The sequence below is a fragment of the Nelumbo lutea genome, chromosome 2 (genome assembly GCF_056320005.1).
Source record: "Nelumbo lutea isolate HS-2025 chromosome 2, American lotus-T2T, whole genome shotgun sequence".
NCBI lineage: Eukaryota > Viridiplantae > Streptophyta > Magnoliopsida > Proteales > Nelumbonaceae > Nelumbo > Nelumbo lutea.
Genome location: NC_142685.1, coordinates 72,569,187 through 72,591,825, shown reverse-complemented (window position 1 = coordinate 72,591,825; position 22,639 = coordinate 72,569,187). Strand labels below are relative to the sequence as shown.

Here is a 22,639-nt window from a genome sequence, read left to right as displayed (position 1 = left end):
AGAATGGGCAGAATCGTATATCCTCTGTTCAGTTTCTCTTTGTACAGGGGCTTCATTGTATTTTGACTTTTTGATTTTAATGAAGTACTATACCTTACAGTTAAAAAAAGAAATATTTGACTTATGCAGGACACACTTGGTGCATCTAAGGTGCATAATAACAGAGTGGAACTCAGGGCATCTAAAGTTCATAATTTCAAGTTGGTGTCGGAGTGTTGTTGGAATGTTTGACCAAGCTTTTGTACTTCTGACCTCATCAATAGTTGTGGTAGAACCTTATGACTTGGGATTCCACAAGCTACAACGATCAAAATTCAATTTCAATTAATTTGTTGTTGGTGATTTCCATTAAATGCTCATTTTTCTTTGTAGACGGATTTGCCACTCAATTCCATCCCTTCATAATGCTGTCCATGGAAATAGAGTTAAACAGTTGTTGTCTTAACCCAATGTGCAACCTTTACTATTTCTTAGAATTATTCTACATGGGTATATTTGAAAACAGCCCTCAACAGCCCTCTTGAAGTATAGAACTGCTTGAGATTAGATGCAAAACCAGAAAACAAACAAGAGAAGATTAAGAAGATGAGAGAGAAAGAGAGAGAGCTGGCGGCAATGAGAGTTAGAGAGTGAGAGGTTCGAACTAAACCTCCCTCTAACACTCTAAAACATTTTATTAAGTTAATCTCTGAATTATTATAGAGTGGCCCTTGGGTGGGCAAGAAATTACAAAAACAGAGTATATAAGAGTATGGGCCCAGAATAAGGCCCATTACAGAGGAAAACATAAACACAACATAGAATGACAGCCTATGGGCCATTCGGCCCATCTCCTCTACACTCCCCCTCAAACTGGGCATGCCTCAAGTTGAGCATAGATGTTAATCATGCCCAGCTTGCCAGTGTCATGTTGAAGCCTTGCCTTGGAAATACCCTTGGTGAGGAAATCTGCCAATTGTCCTTCAGAAGTAATGAATGGAAGACACACTTCACCGGAAGAGACTCTTTCTCGAATAAAGTGTCTATCAACCTCAATATGTTTGGTTCTATCATGTTGTACTGGGTTGTGAGCAATGTTGATGGCAGCCTGATTATCACAGTACAACATCATGGGTTTGTCATGATCAATCCCAAGTTCTTCCATTAAGGACCTTAGCCACAACAATTCAGAGACTCCATGTGTGATGGCTCTATACTCTGCTTCAGCGGAGGATCGGGCCACAACTGATTGTTTCTTACTCCTCCAAGAGACAACATTACCAACCACCAGATTGCAATACCCTGAAGTAGATCTTCTATCATCAATATTTCCAACCCAATCAGCATCAGTATAGGCTTCAAGTTTCAGATGACCATGCTTGGTAAATAGAATTCCTTTTCCTAGTGAGCCTTTCAGATAGCACAAAATTCGTTCTGTTGTTGCCATATGAGTATCCCTAGGAGCATGCATGAATTGGCTAATAGAACTGACAACATACGCAATATCTGGTCGAGTCATGCATAGGTGCAGGAGCTTCCCAAGAAGTCTCTGAAAGACCCCTTTGTCTTCCAACCTTGTTCCATCCGAAGCTAAAAGTTTGTGACTCATATCAATAGGAGTTGTAGCTGGTCTTGCACCCATTTTTCTAGTTTCAGACAACAAATAAAGGACATATTTCCTCTGGGAAATAAGAATCCCATCCCTGGATCTGGCAACTTTTATGCCAAGGAAGTATCTCAACTCCCCCAGGTCCTTAATCTCAAATTCTGTACGGAGGAAAGACTTAAGGGCCAGAATGCCTGAGGCATCATCACCAGTCACTATAATGTCATCAACATACTGTTATGGGCTACATTGCTAGAGAGCCACTTTTCTTCACAAAAAGAGTATGATTTGACTGTCTGAACATAGCCGAATTGAACAAGTGCAGCTCTAAATCTCTCAAACCAGGCTCTAGGAGATTGTTTGAGGCCATAAAGAGATTTCTTCAGTTTACATACCTTTCCTTGCATATCTTTACCATACATTCCTGGAGGAAGACACATGTAGACCTCCTCATGTAAGTCACCATTCAGAAATGCATTCTTTACATCTAACTGATAGAGAGGCCAATCAAAGTGAGCTACCAGAGATAAAAGAACCCTTATAGATGTCATCTTAGCAACAATGGCAAAAGTCTCCAAATAGTCAATCCCATATGTCTATGTGTAGCCTTTTGCAACAAGTCTGGCCTTGTACCTCTCAATAGTCCCATCAGCCCTGTATTTAATGGTAAAAGCCCACTTGCACCCAACTGGATCCTTCCCTTCAAGCAAATCCACCACCTCCCAAGTACCATTTTCATGTAGAGTATCCATTTCAGTCTTGCATGGCATCTCTTCATTTTGGAATCGTAAGAGCTTCTGATATAGACCTAAGAATGGGCTTAGAAGCAACTGAAGAGAGGTAGGCACAGTATGAGGGGGAAAGTAGGTCATAAGAAAGGTGTTTGGAAATGTAGTGTGTAGTACACTTCTGCTTTCTTTTCCTAACAGCAATGGGGACATCAAGATCTGGGAAAGATGGTTCCAAAGAGGTTGAAGTAGTACCTGTTATCTCATCTGTGATTGGGAATGTATGAGTCTCATCTGTTGTAAGGGAAACAACTTGCTCATTCCTGGATCTTTGCCTTTGATACACTTTGGGATTATGGGTAGGACGATGAGGTAAAGAAATAGGGGCACTAGGCAAGAGGAATGAAGTGGCTGATTCTCCTTTGATTCATTTGGTGAGGATACAAGCTTGTCAAGTGACTCAACTGGGACAGGAAGAGGAAGAGCAAATACTTGTGACAGACTCTCCCCCTGTTGACAATGTCCTTCCTGAGAGGAACCATAAAAAGGAGAAAGCTCATCAAAGGTAACATCCATAGAGACATGTCGAGTGCCAATCTTTGGATCAAAACAACAATAACCCTTTTGTGTGGGAGAGTAACCAAGGAAGATGCATTTGTGGGCTTTTGGTTCAAACTTATGTCTTTGGGCACTTGGAATGTGAACATAACAGGTAGACATGTCGAGTGCTAGTCTTTGGATCAAAACAACAATAACCTTTTTGTGTGGAGGAGTAACCAAGGAAGATGCATTTGTGGCCTTTTGGTTCAAACTTATGTCTCTGGGCACTTGGAATGTGAACATAACAGGTATAGCCAAACACATGAAGAGGAATCGGGAAGAGATCCTTGTCTGGATGAAGAAGACTGAAGGGGGATTTAAACCCTAAAACCCTGGATGGCATACGGTTTATGAGATAGGTAGCAGTAAGAACAACATCACCCCAAAATCTTGTGGTAACATGTGAGGCAAATAAAAGACTCCTTGCAACTTCCACAATATGTCTATTTTTCCTTTCAACAACTCCATTTTGTTCAGGGGTTCTAACACAAGAGCTTTGGTGAATAATCTCCATGTTAGATCTGAAAACCTTAATTCTGGTATCAAATTGAGTTAAAACAAGCTCATGAAATTGCCTCACAAGTCTTGGGACTTCATCACGGGATTTCATTAGGTATATCCAAGTGAATCTAGAAAAGTCATCAGTAAACAGGATGAAATATCTGTAGCCCCCCATAGAAGATAAGTGGTAAGGCCCCCACACATCAGAGTGCACAATATGAAAAGGAAAAGAAGATCTTTTATTGCTCATAGGGTAATTGTTTCTACAATGCTTTGACAACTGACATGACTCACAATTGAGACTGGACACACTGACTCCTTTAAACAATTTGGGAAGTAAATGACTTAAGGCAAAAAAAGGTAAATGACCCAACCGACCTCAACATAATTTGACTGACAGACTCTGAAGAAGTAGAACCAAAGGCAGCATTCTTGGGATGATCAAAGCATTGGCCAGGAGTGTTGAGCAAGTATATTCCATTCGCTTCATGGCCACTCCCAATCACCTTCCGAGACTACAGGTCCTGAAACACACAGTGAGAAGGGAAAAATGTTACACAACAATTCAATGACTTGGTCAAGCTACTTACAGATAATAAATTGGTATTTAATTTTAGGTACATGAAGAGTGGAAGATAAGAGTATGGAGTTTGTAGCCTTGACAGTTCCCTTGCCAGAAATAGTGGCAAGAGAACCATCAGCTAAGGTGATTTTGTCTCGACTAGGAAGCAAATCATACAAAACAAATAGAGTGGAAATGTTGGTCATGTGATCAGAAGCACCTGAGTCCATGAACCAAGGGGTCTTAGGATTACTTGAGCTGGATGCATGGTTAGCAGAAGCTCTTATACCTAAGTGAGCAAATGCGGTGGTGGCTGAATTTCCAGAAGGGTTGGATGATGAAGTTACACCTTCAAGATGGTTGATCATTTTTCCAAACTTCTCATACTCAGTTTTCATGGCTGCCAACTGTGCACAGGCAGACTCAACTTCTGTATCTATACCCATGGCTGCATTTGCACTCCCTGTCTTTCTACTATCATTTTTCTTCTGGAACCGAACAGGGACAAGACTGGGATGCAATTTCCAGCACTTGTCCTTCGTGTGTTTCGGCTTCTTGCAATATTCACAGGCCACCTTCTTCTTTCCTGTACCATTGGGAGCCCCTATAATCCCTTTGGGTTTAACCCCTATATTTGCAAAATGATCATTGATGCCAACTCCTTGAACCTGTACTTGTCTTCTACTCTCTTCACTGCTGACGAAAGCATATGCTTGCGACAATGAAACACTTTCCTTGGACAAAATGTTCTGCTTTGTGATATCATATTCAGGATCCAACCTAGTTAGGAACTCAAAGACCCTGTTCCTTTCGACTAATTTCCTGTATGTTTCAGCATCATTGGGGGTATCCCATTTTACAACCTCTATCAGATCAATCTCTTGCCATAAAAATTTCAGGGTTGAGAAGTATGTCCAAGGGATTTCTCCCCCTGTCTTAGATTCTTCACATCACTCCTCAGTTTATAAGCTCTGACAAGATTCAATTTCTAGGAGTAGGTTTCTGCAACACTATCCTAGATTTCCTTAGTCGAGTTCATCCAAAGATAGTGTTGACTAATCTGTGGCTGCATTGAATTCATAAGCCACCCAATCACTGTGTAGTTCTCTTGCATCCATCTCTCATAAGATGGATCGTCCTTTGGGGGAGCTTTCTTGCTCTCAGAAACAAACCCCCATTTTCCTCTACTACAAATATGAATTTTCACTGATTGTGACCATGCCAAGTAGTTGGTCCCATCAAGTTTAACTATAGTTATAGCCAACATAGAATCGGCTGGGGTTCCCAAAGTCTGTCCATATTCAACAGCACTCTTGCTTTCAAGGTCTGAGAAGTCCATCATGAAAAGGTTCCAATTAGGGTTTTAATAAGTTTCTCAAAGTGCAGGGATTCTTGATGAACTTGGTTTGAGCTGAATCGGCAACACCACACAACTCACAAAATCAGTTCAGTCTTGACAACCGTGACAACCAAGCTCGGTGGCAGCTCTTTCTAGAAGAAGAAATACTATTTCAGCCTTCAAGGGGCAACCAACAGACCTCCAAACACAAAGTATTCCAGGTCCTCAACAACCGTTGTCCCAAAAAGAAGAAATAATAGTCCACAGTCCTTAAGAGGCCTTTTAACAAACACTCTGTGTGTAGTAGTTAACACTACTGATAACCAGTAGAAACCACTTCAACAGTATTTCGTATAGGTCCAAGAAAAGGCTGGGCTGAATTAGAGACTAATACCACTAAGTCCAAACCAGTTTCAGCAACTTGACAGTCCAACAACAGCCGAACTGCTCCCCAAAATAACCCAGAAATCTTTGAGTTGAATCACTCCAGCAACGACCGAACAGTAGGGTAGAATGGAGAGGGGTTTTGAGTACTTTAACAGCCCTCCTAAGCAAAGAAAATAACCCAACAATAACGGTGATAACTTACAGTATGTGAATCTCTGATTTGAGCTTCAAATCAGGCCGAACACCTTTCTCTCTGATTCTTCCCAGTCATCGAACTATTCTCCAAGTGGGTAGAGACTTGGGCACCTTCCAATGACCTCCAAGAACCAGGAAAATGACTTTAAACTTCCAGCCCTAGAACATCCTCATGCAGTCTGCTGGACTAGAACCACATGATGGTCACGCCAAGCTCTGGCCTGCTCTGATACCAAGTTGAAAACAACCCTCTTGAAGTATAGAACTGCTTGAGATTAGATGCAAAACCAGAAAACAAATAAGAGAAGATTAAGTGTTAGACAGTCTTTGTATGCCCTTAGCTTCTATCAGAATGATGTACTTTTGACATTTATTGTAAATGAATAAGGTGCATATTTGATTCATGTTCTTGTGGTTTGTTTCTGTGTTATACCCTTAAGTTGAACACTTAATGAGACTCGTGTTAGTTTAGAATGTTCACGACCGATGGGTCGGTCTGGGGAGACCTATCCTGATAAGGCTGACACTGATGTGCGACCAAGTTGGTTGGGGTGGCCTGTCTCAGCCGCCAGGGTGAGACCCAAGGCACATGCAGTGTAGGATTAATTAAATCTTTGAACCGGACCAGATTTCTAGTATTGCCCTGGACCTTGGAGATTGATGGGCAAAAACTGGAAAGTTACACCTGACCCCTAGACTCGATTATGATACTGCACTAGATGTCGGATTGGGCTGTCTTTGATATGCCAATCAGTGAGATCCTTAGCTGGGGTCAAAACCTGGGTATGTTGGGACAGTCTGAGAATTCATCTGAGTGGGTGATCATAGTGACAGGATCAGCCCCTTTGTCGGACAATGGTAATGATCGGGGATGCACTCTCTCTGATGGAAACCAAGACTGCTGGCAACTGATTTCAATCATTGAGAATTGTTTTGCAAAATGTATTTTATATGAGATATAAAAGTATATATATATTACGGTTTCTAAAATGTTTGCAAAAGGTTTTAATTCCCGGGATCTACATAAGCAGAGAGTGCAACACTGTTCCTTGCAGCCGAGGGAGAGGTCCGCTCTTGTCGGGCAGTGTTTGATCATTAAGGGCTGAGAGGTTAAGTTTAAGTTCACTGAGGGTAATACCTGATGGGCTAATCTTGCATTTGCCGATAGTCCCTAGGTTTTTATAAGGTGGCTTGGCCTAGGGACCACTTAATGTAAGTGTTGGGCCCAATAGAGGCTCATGTGATGGGTTTCAGGGGGTGCATTGTCCACAACAGTGTATTCAGCCAGGCCTTGTAACAAAGGCTGGGCTGAACTCATGTGGCTGATGTGTAGATCAATGCTTGGGTCCCACGCCATACAAAGAAGCCCAACTGGGCAGCAGTTTGGAAGCAGTTTGAGCACATAGACTTATTGGGCTTAAAGCCCATTTCGAACTGGCCTGTTTTAATTAGTTAAACAGAGGGGGCGGATCTGGGATTAAATCAGCAGATAGGATAGAGTCCTACCCTATCCACTTAGAGAGACCAGATCTGAATTCAGATCTGGAAACCTCCTGATAAGATTAGGAGAAGGCTGATCTAATCTGTAGATAAGATACGAATCTTATCCTTATCACTTAAAGAGAGTCTAAATTCAGATAATGATCTGAATTAGGAAACTCCTGATCTTTAAGCCTGTAATAGGAGGAGGCGAACCATAAAAAAAAGGTCATCCAAGCTTCTAGAGATCAGATCTCAGACAACCAAGAGAGAAGACATCTACGCCATCTTCTGCTCTTGCGTTCTCCTTCAGTTGCTGCCTCACTGCTGGTTCGATCTCCTTGGTGGGAGAAGATCAAGAAGTGTTCTTGATATCAGTCTTTGGAGAAAGGCTGATAGGAAGTTGTGCTCACTGCCTCCATTGGATTCTTCCTAAAGAGTTTGGTTCGTGGGACGGACCCTGCTGATTCTACTCCTCCATCCACTCTGTCATCTTCAGTGGGGGCAGTCTTTGGTGATCTTCTTTTGGTGTGAACACCTCCATTGAGAGATACTATTTCTCTGTATCAGGTATATCCTTCTCCCATTGTTTTGTTTCAAATCTGGTTCGGTTTATGGTTCAAGATAGATCATTGAAAAATATGATTTTTCTAAAATAGGGAATACGATTCCCAGTTGAAGGGAGAGAAATTTTTTGAAATTCGCCCACCTTATTCCGCAAGTTTTTTGGGCGTCCATGTGATGGATCTCTCACTCCCTTCATTAAGAAGATGAGAGAGAGAGAGAGAGAGCAGGCAGCAATGAGAGTTAGAGAGTGAGAGGTTCGAACTAAACCTCCCTCTAACGCTCTAAAACATTTTATTAAGTTAATCTTTGAATTATTACAAAGAGGCCCTTGGGTGGGCAAGAAATTACAAAAACAGAGTATATAAGAGTATGAGCCCAGAATAAGGCCCATTACAGAGGAAAACATAAACACAACATAGAATGACAGCCTATGGGCCATTCGGCCCATCTCCTCTATAGGTATGATTGCCCAGAGGTGAAATTCATCTACTTTTGGTAATGGTGGAAGTTCTTTTTTGCGTGGTCATCTCTTGGAGATTTTGGTACCCCATCAGTGAGAAAGCACTGATGTTGGTGTGTCTCATCTTCTAGAGGTGGTTTATATAGTATAACCTTGTGAGGAACCAATGGTTGTTCATGACTTGTTTGGTAGAAGCAAGTGCTTCAGAGTTCAGACTCTTTTTTTTGACAAGATCTTGGGTTAGCTGGTTCCATTTCAGAGGCAAACTTCCAGTTTTAATGTGGTGGCAGCAAGGATGAGCCCTAGCTGTTACTTATATGAATGTGGAGGAAACACGTTGTGAGGGCCATTTTTTGAATTCAATAAGGTATCATTTCCTGTAAATGTCTTTTCTTTCATTGGAAATTAATTGTTTCATCTGATTGCATTTATACCATTTGTTGAGTTAATAACAGGCAGGTGGTAATGTGCTAGGGATACTTTTAAACTGATGGAAGAGGAAGAAAGAGGGTGAGGGAAGGGCTTGATGATTGCCATAGATTTATTGTAGTGTCTTTTGGAGGGGGATAGATACTAGAGGGATTGGTGGAGCCTTAGGAGAGTGGGGAGTTGTAAGGTAGTATTGTGAAGTATCCTAATGTGGCTAGAGGGGTAGAAGGGAAGAAGAATGGGGAGAAAGGCGTAGTAATTACTGGTATTACTTACAGGGTTTTCCACTAGAAGTACTAGATTAGGGGCACTGGTGGAAGGCGAAAGAATGATGATCAATAAACATTTGGTTAAGATTGCTTGTTGAGGATTTATTTGGGTAGTTATTTTCCTTTGGTTTGATGTTGAAATAGGTTGTCTAGTTTTCTTTTGGGTAATAAATGTTCAGAATTGATAGAAATTTTTTTATATTGTCTTTGGGTTGCAAATACTGCATTGCACTTGCTTCCTTCTTTTCTTTTTCTTCTGGTATTTTAAACTTTTGGTTGTTTCTTAAATTAATACTTTTTTTATCATAAAGAAAATTCAGAAATACAAATATACTCATAAGAAAATTTCCAGTATTTTTGTTTGAGTCAACAACTTGATTTAGTGGCCCTTTATTGGTACAATCGTAAAATCTTGGACTGATGAGGCCCCTTTAGTCAGCTATTAGTGATCCCAAATCCTTTCAAATAGTTAAAAGGTATTTTATGATAAAAGAAAAGGAAGAAGAGTTTTGTCAAGAAGATTGGGTATGATACTGTTCACACCTAGAAAGACTTCATCTAAACATAATTAATAAAATTACAAAGAAGCCCACGACTAGGCACCCTAATACAAAAATATATAAAAGGACAAAAAATGCCCTTACACTCCCAACACAAATCCATGTAAGGGGATGTTCTTTTCTTTCTCTCTTAAATAATGCTTTGATTCTTTCTTTTTTAATCTTTCAACTAACTATGGATGAAATAAGACTTAAGCTTATCTTCATTTTGTAATATGCTGATTTTTTAACCTTTCGTATTTTAGAGTTTGTATATGGTTGGTTTTTATAACCTTGTAAATTCTATAAATGTTATAGTAAAACAAAATTTGTTAGGAAGTATTTTTTACAATGACATTATATTCTTCTAGTTGTCTGAAACCAAGAAGGTTCAGACCTGTCTAGTAAGAAGAATAAACCAGAAAATGAAGAGGAGAAAAGGGAAACGGAGAGACGAGGATGAGAAGAGAGAAGAGAAGAGGAAGAGAGAATAGAAAAGAATGTGAGGGTTCGGCTTGCTTAGTCTGCCACCCCAAGTGATGTTTAAAATATAAGGTTTTCAACATTATGTGTACAATGACAGGAATGCCCCTGTCACTAGAAACAACAGAAAAAAGATTCTAACAGTCTTCTAACAGCACTATAGACAAGAAAGACATATGAGCAGGTGGGGACCACAAGCTGGTCAACAATTTTCTCTACACTCCCCCTCAAGTTGGGAAAATATATTGGTCATTCCCAACTTGCTTAAATCTCGCTTAAGCTTGATTTTGTTGACTACCTTGGTGAAGACATCGGTAAGCTGCATATTAGTGGCAACATAAGGAAGGCACACTTCTTGAGAGGCAACTTTCTCTCGGATGAAATGTCTATCCACTTCAATGTGTTTGGTTCTATCATGCTGTGTTGGGTTGTGAGCAATGTTAATGGCCGCCTAATTATCACAATACAACATCAAGGGTCCTTCAAACTCAATTCCCAATTCTGTAAGGAGAGACTTCAGTCATAATATTTCAGCAAAACCATTAGTCATAGACCTGTATTTAGCTTCAGCATTGGACCGAGCAACAACATTTTTCTTCTTGATCCTCCATGAAACTAAATTTCCTCCAACAATGGTACAATACCCAGAAGTAGATCTCCTATCATCAGTACAACCTGCTCAATCTGCATCAATGTATACTTCAATCTTCATATGGCCACTATTTTTAAAAAGTATACCTCGGCCTGGACACCTCTTCAAGTAGGCTAAAATTATCTCAACAATAAGAAGGTGTGAGGTCTTGAGAGAGTGCATGTACTAACTCACAACACTTACAACGTATGAAATGTCAGGGCGAGTCAGACATAGGTAGAGAAGTCTTCCTACAAGCCATCGATACAGAATTTTATCTTCTAGAGGGTCACCATCCTCGGCATTTATCTTATGATTTTGCTCAATGGGAGTATCAACAGGCTTAGCTCCTAGTTTTCCTGTCTCTTCCAAGAGAAGTTAGCAGCAAGAGATAGTAAAACCCTGATGGTATTCATTTTTGCAACTGGTGCGAAGGTCTCCAAGTAGTCAATACCATAAGTTTGAGTGTATCCCTTAGCCACCAGTCTAGCTTTATACCTTTCAATTGTACCTTCAACATTATACTTCACTGTGAATATCCACCTACACCCAACAGGCTTCTTCTCTCTTGGTTGATCAACCAGTTCGCAAGTATCATTCTTTATAAGGGCATCCATCTCAGCCTTCATTGCATCCTTCCACTCAGGGACAATAAGGGCCTCTTGAACTGTTCGAGGAATGGGAATGACATCAATGGAGGCTAAAAATGACTTATATGATGTTGAAATGTGATCATAAGAAAGGAATGGGAATGGAATCCTGTTAATCAGATAAACAACAGTAAGAATGGCATCCCCCTAGAAACGAATAGGAACATTAGTATTCAGCATGATGCTTCTTGCAACTTCAAGGATGTGTCTTTTTTCTCTCAGCTACACCATTCTGTTGAGGTGTATGAAGACAAGTGCTCTGATGAATCACTCCATGTTCAAGGAGATAAGAGGTTAGGGGTTTTGCAAAATATTCTTTGGCATTAACAGATCTGAGATTTTTTATTTTAACCCCAAAATGAGTTAGGATCATTTGATGAAAAATGTGGGTCAAAGTGGGAACCTCATCACGAGAGCGCATGAGGTAAACCCATGAAAACCAAGAGTGGTCATCAACAAACAATAGAAAGTATTTGTACCCACCCATAGTAGGAATATGATAAGGCCCCCAAACAGCAATATGCATTATTTCAAAAAGAGCAGAACTTCTTTTATTACTTTGTGAATAAGTTGATCTACAATGCTTTGCCAACTCACAACACTCACACTTCAAACTGGACACTTGGATTGACTCAAACAAATTAGGAAAAAGTCTCCTTAAAGACCCAAAAGAAATATGACCCCATCGATTATGCCAAAGCATAATCTGACTCACAAACTATTTCCCATCTTCTTTCCTCTTCCTAGGTGGATGTTCAAGCAAGTAGATCCCATTCGTCTCACGGCCAGTCCCAATCACCTTCTTTGTAGCCAGATCCTAGAAAACATAATGATCAGGGAAAAAAGTTATTAAACAGTTCTGGTGTTTAGTGATACTATTGGTAGAAAGCAGATTAGTGCTTAGTTTAGGAACATGCAGAACTGAGGATAAGGAAATAGCATCAGAGACATTGATGTCTCCCTTGCCTGAAATAGGGACAAGAGAGCCATCAGCAATAGACACTTTGTCTCTGCCAGAGGACAAGCATTAGGTGTGAAATAATGAAGATAAACTGGTCATATGAGAAGATGCACCTTAATCAATAATCCAAAAATGGCTAGTGTTACCTAGGGTAGAGGCATGATAGGCAGAGGCCCTAGTACCTGACTGGGCAAAAGCAGAGGTGGAAGTAGTATGAGATTGTCCAGAGCCACCAACTTCACTCTCCAACTGAGATAAGGCAGCCCTAATAGCAGCCAATACATCAAGAGAACTAGATCTAGTGTTGGGAGTGGAAGGAGCTCCTGTGGTCACAACTATAGATGAAGCTCTTGTGGTCAAAGCTGCATTAGCATTTACCTTCTTGTTCCTAAGTCTTTCTGGGATTAGCTGAGGATGAAGCTTCCAACAAATGTCCTTTGTATGTTTTGGCTTCTTACAGTAGTCACAAAACACATCCCTCTTTCCATTCTTCTTTACCTCCCTCTCCTTATCACTTCCAGTCTTTGGTTTTATCGCTGCTAAAGCTAATTCCGCATATGGGATCTGCAACATAACTTTTCTTCTATTCTCCTCACTGTGTACCAGGGAGTAGGCTTGAGATAAAGAGTCACACTCTCTAGTGAGAAGATGCTGTCTTACAATGTCATAGTTAGAGTTCAGCCCTGCCAGGAATTCAAACACTATTTTTCTCAACCAATTTCTTGTATGTAGCAGCATCCTTTTGGGTCTCCCACTCAATAGTGTCAAGATGATCAATCTCATACCATAATGATTTCAAGGTGGAGAAATATACTGACACAGGTTTCTCCTCCTGTTTAAGGTTCTTCACTTCCATTTTCAGTTCATAGGCTCTAGCACCATTAAGGGACTGAGAATAGGTTTCCTTCATATTATCCCAAATCTCCTTAGTTGTCTTTGCCCAAAGATAGTTTCTACTAATATGAGGCTGCATGGAATTACATAACCAAGTCATAACCATATAGTTTTCTTGAACCCATTTAGCAAGGAAAGGGTCCTCCTGTGCTGGTTTCTTTGTATCTCCCGTCACATACCTTAGTTTTCCCCTCCCTCCAATGACAATCACAGCTGATTGGGCCCATTCCAAATAGTTTGATCCATCAAACTTGACTGTAGTAATCTGAAATGAACTGTTATCGGTAGAGTTTACAGCTCCAACAAGTCCATCTCCATTTGGTTTGTTCTCATTTCCAGCCATTTCCATGCTGAAAACTCTACTGGTGAAGGGACCTTTTTACAAACACAAGGTGGGCAGTAGAGGAGACCACACTGTCAAAAATAAAAACAGCCCAGAGAAAAGTCCGTACAGGTGCCCAAAAACAGTCCAAGATAAACAACAACCAGCAGTATGATTCCAGAGATATTTCAGCCACTTGACAGTCCAAAAAAGTATGAAAACAGCCCAGAAATTTCTGGGCTAAAGCAGTCTAAAAGAACAGCCGAATAGCTGTACTAGTTTCAAAGAAATTTCAGACACTTTAACAGTCGAGAACAATAAAAAACAACCCAGACACCACTGGGCACAACTCTCAATCTCTGATTTAAGCTCTAAATCAGAAACCAACCTGTTTTCTCCGATCCTTCCTGGTCACTGGACAACTCTCCAAGAGATTTGAATCTTGGGCACCTTCTACGATCTCCATTGACCTCCAAGAACCAGGCGACTCAATCTGAAACTTCCAGCCCTAGAACAACTCTCATGTAATCAGCCGGTTAACACCTACATGAGAGCTCAAGCCAGGTTCAGGCTTGCTTTGATACCAAGTTGTCTGAAACCAAGAAAGTTAAGACCTGTCAAGTAAGAAGAATAAACCAGAAAATGAAGAGGAGAAAAGGGAAAAGAAGAGAGGAGAAGAGAAGAAGAGGAATAGAGAACAGAAAAGAATGTGAGGGTTCGGCTTGCTTAGTCTGCCGCCCCAAATGATGTTTAAAATTTAAGGTTTTCAACATTATGTGTATAATGACAGGAATGCCCCTGTCACTAGAAACAGCAGAAAAAAAGATCCTAACAGTCTTCTAACAGCACTATAGACAAGAAAAACATATGAGCAGGTGGGGACCCCAAGCTGGTCAACCATTTTCTCTACACTTCTCAGAGGATAAAAGCGAGGAAATTGTCTCAGGATAAAAGTTTGTCATAGCAATATTAATTACAATATGCCATTAGAACTAAATGCTGATTTCAAGTGGGTTAGAATGTGTGCAAATGGGTTAGTTGATTCCCTTTTTAAACAAGGAGTGGAAAGGCAACAGTTGTTTTCGGCTTCTATGTAACCTAGCAAACTTACTTGGATGACTTTATGGCCATCAAGCTGTACTGCTATCTCTCTTATAATTAATTAATTCAATAAATTTTTTTTGCTGATTAAAAAAAAATTACAAATTGCCATTAAGATACATTGCTAAAACCAAAAAAGGATATTGTGTAAAGGTTCATTCAACAGCTAATACACTGGGATTCCACAAGCTACAACGATCAAAATTCATTTTGAATTAATTTGTTGTTGGTGATTTCCATTAAATGCTCATTGAAAGCTGAACCACTGTAGTTGTAGTAGCAGAAAGGAGGAGAAGAAGAAGAGATGCTGGAATGTCGAACTGTACTTGCCAGTCGACCATTCTATTATTTATATTTGAATGTAGTACAAAATACAAGAAAGTACTGGAATGCCCCTGATTAGTGATGGGATACCTAGTTAACTTAAAACATTAAATAGGTTTAGGCCCATTAACACAGGCCCAGTTACAGGATAACTTAAACTTAAGTATGGACTAATAAGAACTCTTTTCAGCCGAACACTCATACAAAGAGACATCATTCTAACATTCTAACACTCATTTTTCTTTGTGGATGGATTTGCCATTCAATTCCATCCCTTCAGAATTCTGTCCCAGTGTTTTAAAAGGTGTGGGAGGCGTCCAGGCGAAGTGCTCCGAAAATGCCCTGAGGCGTATGCCAGAGGTGCTGACACATCTGAAGCATACGCCTCAGGTGCAAGAGGCATACACCTCAGGTGCAAGAGGCATACGCCTCATACGCTTTTTTCATGAGGCGTGCTAGAGTCGTACGCCTCATGTGCACCTCATATAAAACACAGAAAAAAAAAAAGAAAAAAAGCAAAAAAGGAAAGGAAAGGAAAAGAAAAGAAAGGGAAGGGAAATTAAAAGAAAGAAAGAGTATAAAAAAAAAAGAGAAAATGAAAGAAAAGAAAAGGAAATGGAAGGGAAGAAAAGATAAGGGGGAAGAAAGTGGTCTGCCCCCATCCCCTTCAACTAGTGTTATACACCTTTGTTCTTCTTAATATAAAAGATTTTTATTAAAAATAAAGAAAAATTGAGATCCCCCTTCCTCTTCTTCCTCCTCCCCCTTCTTCCTCCTGACCCCCTCCTCTTACGGAGGTTTACGCTTCCTACGTTCTGAACTACACCTCACGACTCTAGGTTGTGGAATGCCTCGCATCATGCCTCCACGTTCTAAAACATTGTTCTGTCCATGGAAATAGAATTAAACAGTTCTGGTGGCCTTAACCCAATGTGCAACCTTTACTATTTCTCAGAATTTTTCTACATGGGTATGATTGCCCAGAGGTGAAACTCATTTACTTTGGGTAGTGGTGGAAGTTCTTTTTTTTTTTTGTGTGGGTATCTCTTGGAGATTTTGGTACCCCATCAGTGAGAAAGCACTTATTTTGGTGTGTCTCATCTCCTAGAGGTGGTTTATATAGTATAACCTTGTGAGGAACCTTTGGTTGTCCATAAATTTCCTAATATTTCCATTTCCATGGGTACCGATGCAAAATATTACTGAAATCCACATAACCCCTAATAAAAGCTACTGGTCATGTGTGGAGTACAAAACAGTATTATATGCTAAGTTGGTGACAATATTTTAGATATGTGGACAGTGTTATGACGACCTAATGGATACAATTATGACTTTAGCCAGCCCAAAATTCTTTTTCAAACTTGAAGGTAAATCTTAGTTTTTGTTGTATAATTAATTAATTGGTTAATCTATTCGAATCATTTGTACTTTCTGAGTTAAAATTTCTCATGAACTCACTCCATCATGTAGTTTTGATGATTTGAAACAAGATAATAGTTCAAAATGGTCTAGCTATGCATCTTTTATCATTACATTAAATAGCATTCTATATTTTTGCATATTTCACAATGTTTTCACCATATCTATATTTTTTAGAATATTTCCATACGGCATTTCTGATATTAGTTTCTTAACTTCGTTGATATTTTAGTTTCTTTTAATTAAGTGGACTCAAGTTCTTGGAATAATTCTTTTTGATCAATCATTAACAGGTTGGTTTATTACATGTATTGATGTCTGATAAGGAGTATCATGTTATTCTTGATTGTGCAATCATGAATATGTCTGAAGAGCCAAGACTACCACCTAGCTTTCGCAATATGTCAGATACAAAAGATACAATTCGCAAGTTGACTGACAAGGCTAATATAAATAGCCAGAATTTACTGCCACGTACTGTTACTATAATGGCGGTTGAAGTCAACTATGCCTTACTGGACTTGTGCAATGGCATTGATGAAGAGTCACCTCTAGCTCGTGTTTCTGTAAGTACTTCTGTTTTTTTTTTTTTTTTTCTGCATCATTGAATTGTCATTTTTGTGAAACTCATTAAGAAAAAGGAGATGCATACAATAAGTATGCAAGCTAGATCACCTATGTGCCATCTACTACACAGAAAGAGCAAAGCACCGATCAAACACCTTTCACCCCCTAGTCTGTTTTCCCCTACAATATGTAGATTTTGAAATAGATTTATCAAGCTTCCTCTTACTCCTGCTCCTATGGGTTCTAGAATTTGGCTAGTAACAAAAAAGTTTCCTGTTAGCATTACCAGTAATTAGGTTGGAATCTGCTCTATCTGTTGAGCTCTTCCTGCTTCTCCTTCATCTTCTTGATTCTCTTTGGTAAAAGCCTAATAACTGTTGCTAAAGAGCAGGCGTAATGACTTTTTTGCTTGCAGCACCTGTTCTATAGGAAGGGTTTAGCAATGTGGGCACTTCATCCAACATTACCTCCTTTTCTTCTGCCTCGTCTTTACATTCACTTTTATATCTTTCATTGCATTTCAAAGTTATTCTTCAATAGTTCCATCCTTTCTCTGATGTGAATTCCTATATTTCTGACTTATTTCTTATACTTGCAGCTGGAAGGGCTTTGGGTATCTTATCGGATGACTTCACTGTCTGAAACAGATATTTATATAACTATCCCTTCATTCTCTATTCTGGACATTCGCCCTGATACAAAGTCTGAAATGCGCCTGATGCTGGGATCCTCAGATATACTTAGGCAAAGTTCTGCTAGAAATGGTCATGTTTCTTTGAACAAAAGTGAAACTGTGAGGATGGACCCTGAAGCTTCCCATGATATGGATGCTCCTATTTCGACTATGCTATTGATGGACTACAGACTACAGTCATCTTCTTGCTCATTTGTTGTTCACATCCAGCAGCTTCGCGTACTTGTTGTTTTAGATTTTCTTCTTGCAGTGGTTGAATTTTTTGTGCCATCTTTGGGAGCAATAACTGGTAGGGAGGAAATGTTGGATCCCAAGAATGATTCATTAACTAGAAATGACAGTATTATACTCTCATCTCCTCTTTACAAGCAGAAAGATGATGTGGTCCATCTATCTCCATGTAAGCAGTTAATAGCTGATGCTGTAGGGGTTGATGAATACATATATGATGGTTGTGGAGGGAAAATCTGTTTAAGTGAAAAAATTGATCTGAAAGAAATATCACCTTCAAGATTACAACCTATCATTGTTATTGGACATGGCAAAAAGTTGCGTTTCATGAATGTAAAAATTGAGGTACGTATGTCCCCTTTTGATATGTATCTCTTTGCATACTACCAAGTTCATCTTTAATTGTCTATTCTTTTCCTGGTGTCAAGATCTAATGATCATGATAAAGGGTGTCTGGACAATGGCACAACAGCATTTGTATTATGCCAATGGGAATTGTTGTGCACCAGCTCTTTTAAGCATAATGGTATCAAGGAAATAGATACTGTTAATTCCAGTGTGATGTTATTAGCATACAATTAGAAAAAAATGACCTCTTTTCCTACAAATATATGTCCTGGACAATGTGGGTTATCCAGTTGATAGATTAAGTTGGAAAATAGATTTAGCTCCTGAAATGCCAGTGTTATGACATCAAGTATCTTCATCACCATACAATGGGAGATACAAAAGTCTGTAGTAATTTCTGTAGTATTATTGTAACGATTTAGGATGCTTGATTGGCATTATATGAATTCCCTGCTTTGTCACTTTTGTGCGGTGTGCATGATTTCCACTCCAAAATGGAAAAAAGAGAGGATGGAAAATACAATTGAAAGAATATATGCACCTATTTGTGGAGGTGGGTCTTGGGTTTGTGTCTATCTGAGATCTCACCTTGGATAAGTTGACATTGATAAATGCTTCTAAAAATATTCATTCCTGGTAAGCATTTAATTTAATTAGAATGAACTCATGCATATTTGCGTTTTAGGAATGATTGTAGAAATGTAATCCTTGTAGTAGTTGAAAACAAATATACATATTTTAATTATATGCACACACATGTAATAGTTGAACATTATTTAATGTTCACAATTTTTGTAATTTTCTACTACATGTTTTCATTTCCATTGGTACCTACATGAAAAATTGTTGGAATCAACGTATTCCCCAATAAAATCTATGGGTCCTTTGTGGAGTACAAAAGATAGTATCATCATGCAAGTTGGTGACAATGTTTTAGTATGTGGAATAGCAGTGTTAATGCTCATGGATATGATTATCACTCTGAGCCAACTACATATTCTTTTTAAGCATGAGGTTAATAAATCTTGGCTTTTATTGTAAAATAAATTATTTAGTTGATCTATTATGATTTAAAATTTGCTTAAGTCACTGTATAGTTTTGATTATTTGGAACAAGATAATAATTTTTAGGGGTCTACTTATGCATCTTTTGTCATTACATATATAGCATTCAATATTTTTGCATATTATTTGGATTGCTGATATTTTCTCTAACACCAACATTGAGCAGAGTGGAGTGGCTAAACTGGTTCGTGTAACCCCATTTAATTGGAGCAAGGCTTAGGGGTGGCAATTGGGCAGGTTGGGTTTTGGTTGAACTTCAATGCAAACTATCTAACCTGCTAACCTGTTAATGACCCATTTAAATAAAATTAAATGGGTTTGGTTCATCCCTAAAAACATGGTGAATAAGTGAATTGAGTTTATTTGAGTTATTAGAGATTATGAAAAGAGTGGTGAGTTATTCTCATGCTCCATACTATCTTCCGTGCCCATTCAGTTATTCCATATATATAATCTAATAGCAGCTTTGGTCGTCAGCAACACCCCACAAATTCTTCATCAAAGGTGTTCATTAAACAATGCTAAATGACTTAACTTGAACTTGATACATTTTCCATATGTTTATTTTAAAAAATTAAAATTTCTTGTTTCATGTATCTTCCTTTGGTTTTTGACCATCTCTGGTTGCTCGCACATTAAGTCATCCTCATAGATAATCATCACTTACCATCTTACCAAATTCCATTCCAGAACTCCATCTAGAACCCTAATTTCTTGAATTTTGGTTGTTTCTCCCATGAAGGGGATTTTAATCCTTTTTATAGAAAAACTAGCTGAAAATGCTTAAAAGTCATAAAATATGTCATTCCAAATATGCCCATAAATTTTCATACAAAATATTGCATCCCTATACTAACATTTTGGATTTAAACTCATAGAATCCTACAGAAAACTTATAGTTTTTAGAGATTTAGCCTGGAACTTTTTTTGCTCTGATTAATTCTTATGTTTTGTGCTAGAATCATCGTTAAATTCTTATCCCATAGTTCATTTATTCCTAGTCAGTCTGCTTCATCCCCATGGCTAGATTTGAGAAAATTGAATGTGCTTGTTACATGGATTTGGTCATCTTATATGCTATTATTGTTTTAGACATATTCACATTATATTCCAGAGTTAGTCATTGATGTACTTCTTATCTATTTAATATGCTATGTTTTCTTTGTTTATTTGTTAGAATGGTGACCTTTTGAGGAAGCGTACATACTTGAGCAATGATAGTAGCTATTCAGTCTCAGTAGAAGATGGTGTCAAAATTTTATTGTTAGACAGTTTCACTTCTAATAGTGATACAAAAAATCCGACAATTTTTCATGGATCATCTGATACCTTAGCTACTGCTGCAGCAGATACAAACAATGGCTTTAATATGCAAAGTTTTGTATTTGAAGCCCAGGTATGATGGTTCAAAATTTGCTTTTGATGGTGTTATCGTTTTACTACCATTTAGATTTTGCAAAGGTGTAATTTTTAGAAAGTTCACTTAGGTTTTAGTCCAGAAGAGTGTCATTTTAGCATTTTTGTATCTACATCTCTAGATTTCTTCACAGTTTTATGTTTAAATATTGCATTTGTTGGTGTTAAGGCTTTATAGAATTATGAGCTGATTTTGCTCTAGGGTTTGGTAGTGCTGGACTTATCAGTTCTTCCTTTAGTGATGACGGTTTCCCACTTGTGCCCTGTGTCTGATGTGGTTCAGGCAAAGGGGTGTGGTTGCACCATTTAGTTTTAGCATATTTTGGTCACCAATGATTTTCATAATATCTCAGTACCAAGGAGGGACACCAATTTACTAATCAGTAAAAAAAGGAGGGATAGCTTATTTGTCATTTCACCATTAACCTGAAAATGCATTTAGATTCCTAATAACAGAATGCTAAATTGGAGAAATCTTTGCTTAGGATCTATTTTCTCATTATAAATGGGACACAAAATGATTTTTTTTTATTTCATTTGTGTTTCACAAGGTCTGCTTTCTGGTATGTCTGTGTGTATGCTACTAGGGAAATCCAGTCCTATAGTTATAAAAAATAGAAATCCTTTTGATAATAAAATAAAAGAAGATCTACAGAAGGAAAATTATGCCAAAAATAGAAATTATAATAATATCACTATCATACTTCAACTAGGAGAAATTGCTGTTACTCTCATCAACTACCCATCCTATTACTTAAGTTTTATGAATAACATAACAAACTGAAGCAAGCTACCAGATTGGATTCACCTACAACTTTATCAAATGATCAAAATTTGCTTTTTTCCCAAATCCCATAAATAGACAAAATATATTCATAGGATCCCATAGTTGACCAGTTGGCTTCTCCATCATAATTATCTGATTCAAGGGAGAGTATGTTGTTTGGTGCCCCATTTTCTGCAGGATGGTACTTAATAATATCAAGGGAGCCAACATATCACTTGAGTTATTTAAAAGCTGCTATCATGTAAATGCTTATTTGTGGAAGGTGGGCATGGATGGTCTTATTGTAGAGCTGTTGATTTCTTTACTTTTTTCTGTTGACTCTAGTAATGACATTAAAGGTACATTTGATTGATTGCTGGGTGGTTTGCTGTTTATGTAATCTTTTCATGTGGGGGAAACAGTATTGTCCTGTTTCATTTTGATTTGGCATCTCAATTTGTGCACCCTTAACTTTCCTTTTTTCTGGTATTTTCAGTTGCTTACCTCTGCTTTTCCTTGAATGAAATCCCATTATCAATCCAAGTAGTTATTTTATTCTGTCATTTCCCTTTACTTGTTAAGATCTTTATCTGCTTGCACCTCTTACTTCAAATTTTGATACTGAGTTCTGCAGGTTGTATCTTCTGAGTTCACCTTCTTTGATAGTACGAAATCATCCTTGGATGATTTCTCGCATGGTGAAAAGCTTCTCCGTGCAAAAATGGATTTAAGTTTCATGTGAGTAAAAATATATTCCATCCGTAGCTAATCCTCTTTAAGTTATTTTCATAAATATGGGGTCAGCTACATGAATCCTGTTTTTCTATTCCATTCTGTTTAATGGCATATCCATTGTTATATTATTGGTGTTATTTCTTCTTATGGGTTCTGTTGATGGTCTTCTATGCACGTTAACATACCATGTTAGTCTACTTTCTCTCAATTTATCACCTATTGGAACCATAGTTGTCAAGGTGACACCTAGGAAACAAGGCGCCCTTTGAGGCTTGCCTTGCCTAATTGCCAAGCAGTATTGTACTATGTATTATAAAATACTTTTTTATTCTTTATTTTTTCACATTATAATTATAAAATAGGCACTATTAAACTAAAATATTCATTTT

At 38.4% G+C, this 22,639-nt stretch overlaps 1 protein-coding gene across 3 annotated transcripts in view; it reads left to right on the top strand.

Annotated features, from left to right (window-relative positions):
* The window catches only part of LOC148871496 (uncharacterized), a 181,046-nt gene that overhangs the window by 94,800 nt on the left and 63,607 nt on the right, over positions 1-22,639 (top strand). For all 3 annotated transcript variants that reach the window (XR_016106452.1, XM_088967218.1, XM_088967219.1), the window contains exons 33-36: positions 16,722-16,994; positions 17,594-18,265; positions 20,511-20,729; positions 22,150-22,253. Coding sequence is in view for 2 of the 3 variants with exons in the window: in XM_088967218.1 (XP_088823344.1) it covers positions 16,722-16,994; positions 17,594-18,265; positions 20,511-20,729; positions 22,150-22,253 (1,268 nt within the window). In the remaining variant the exon portion in view is untranslated. The remainder of the gene's footprint in view (positions 1-16,721; positions 16,995-17,593; positions 18,266-20,510; positions 20,730-22,149; positions 22,254-22,639) is intronic.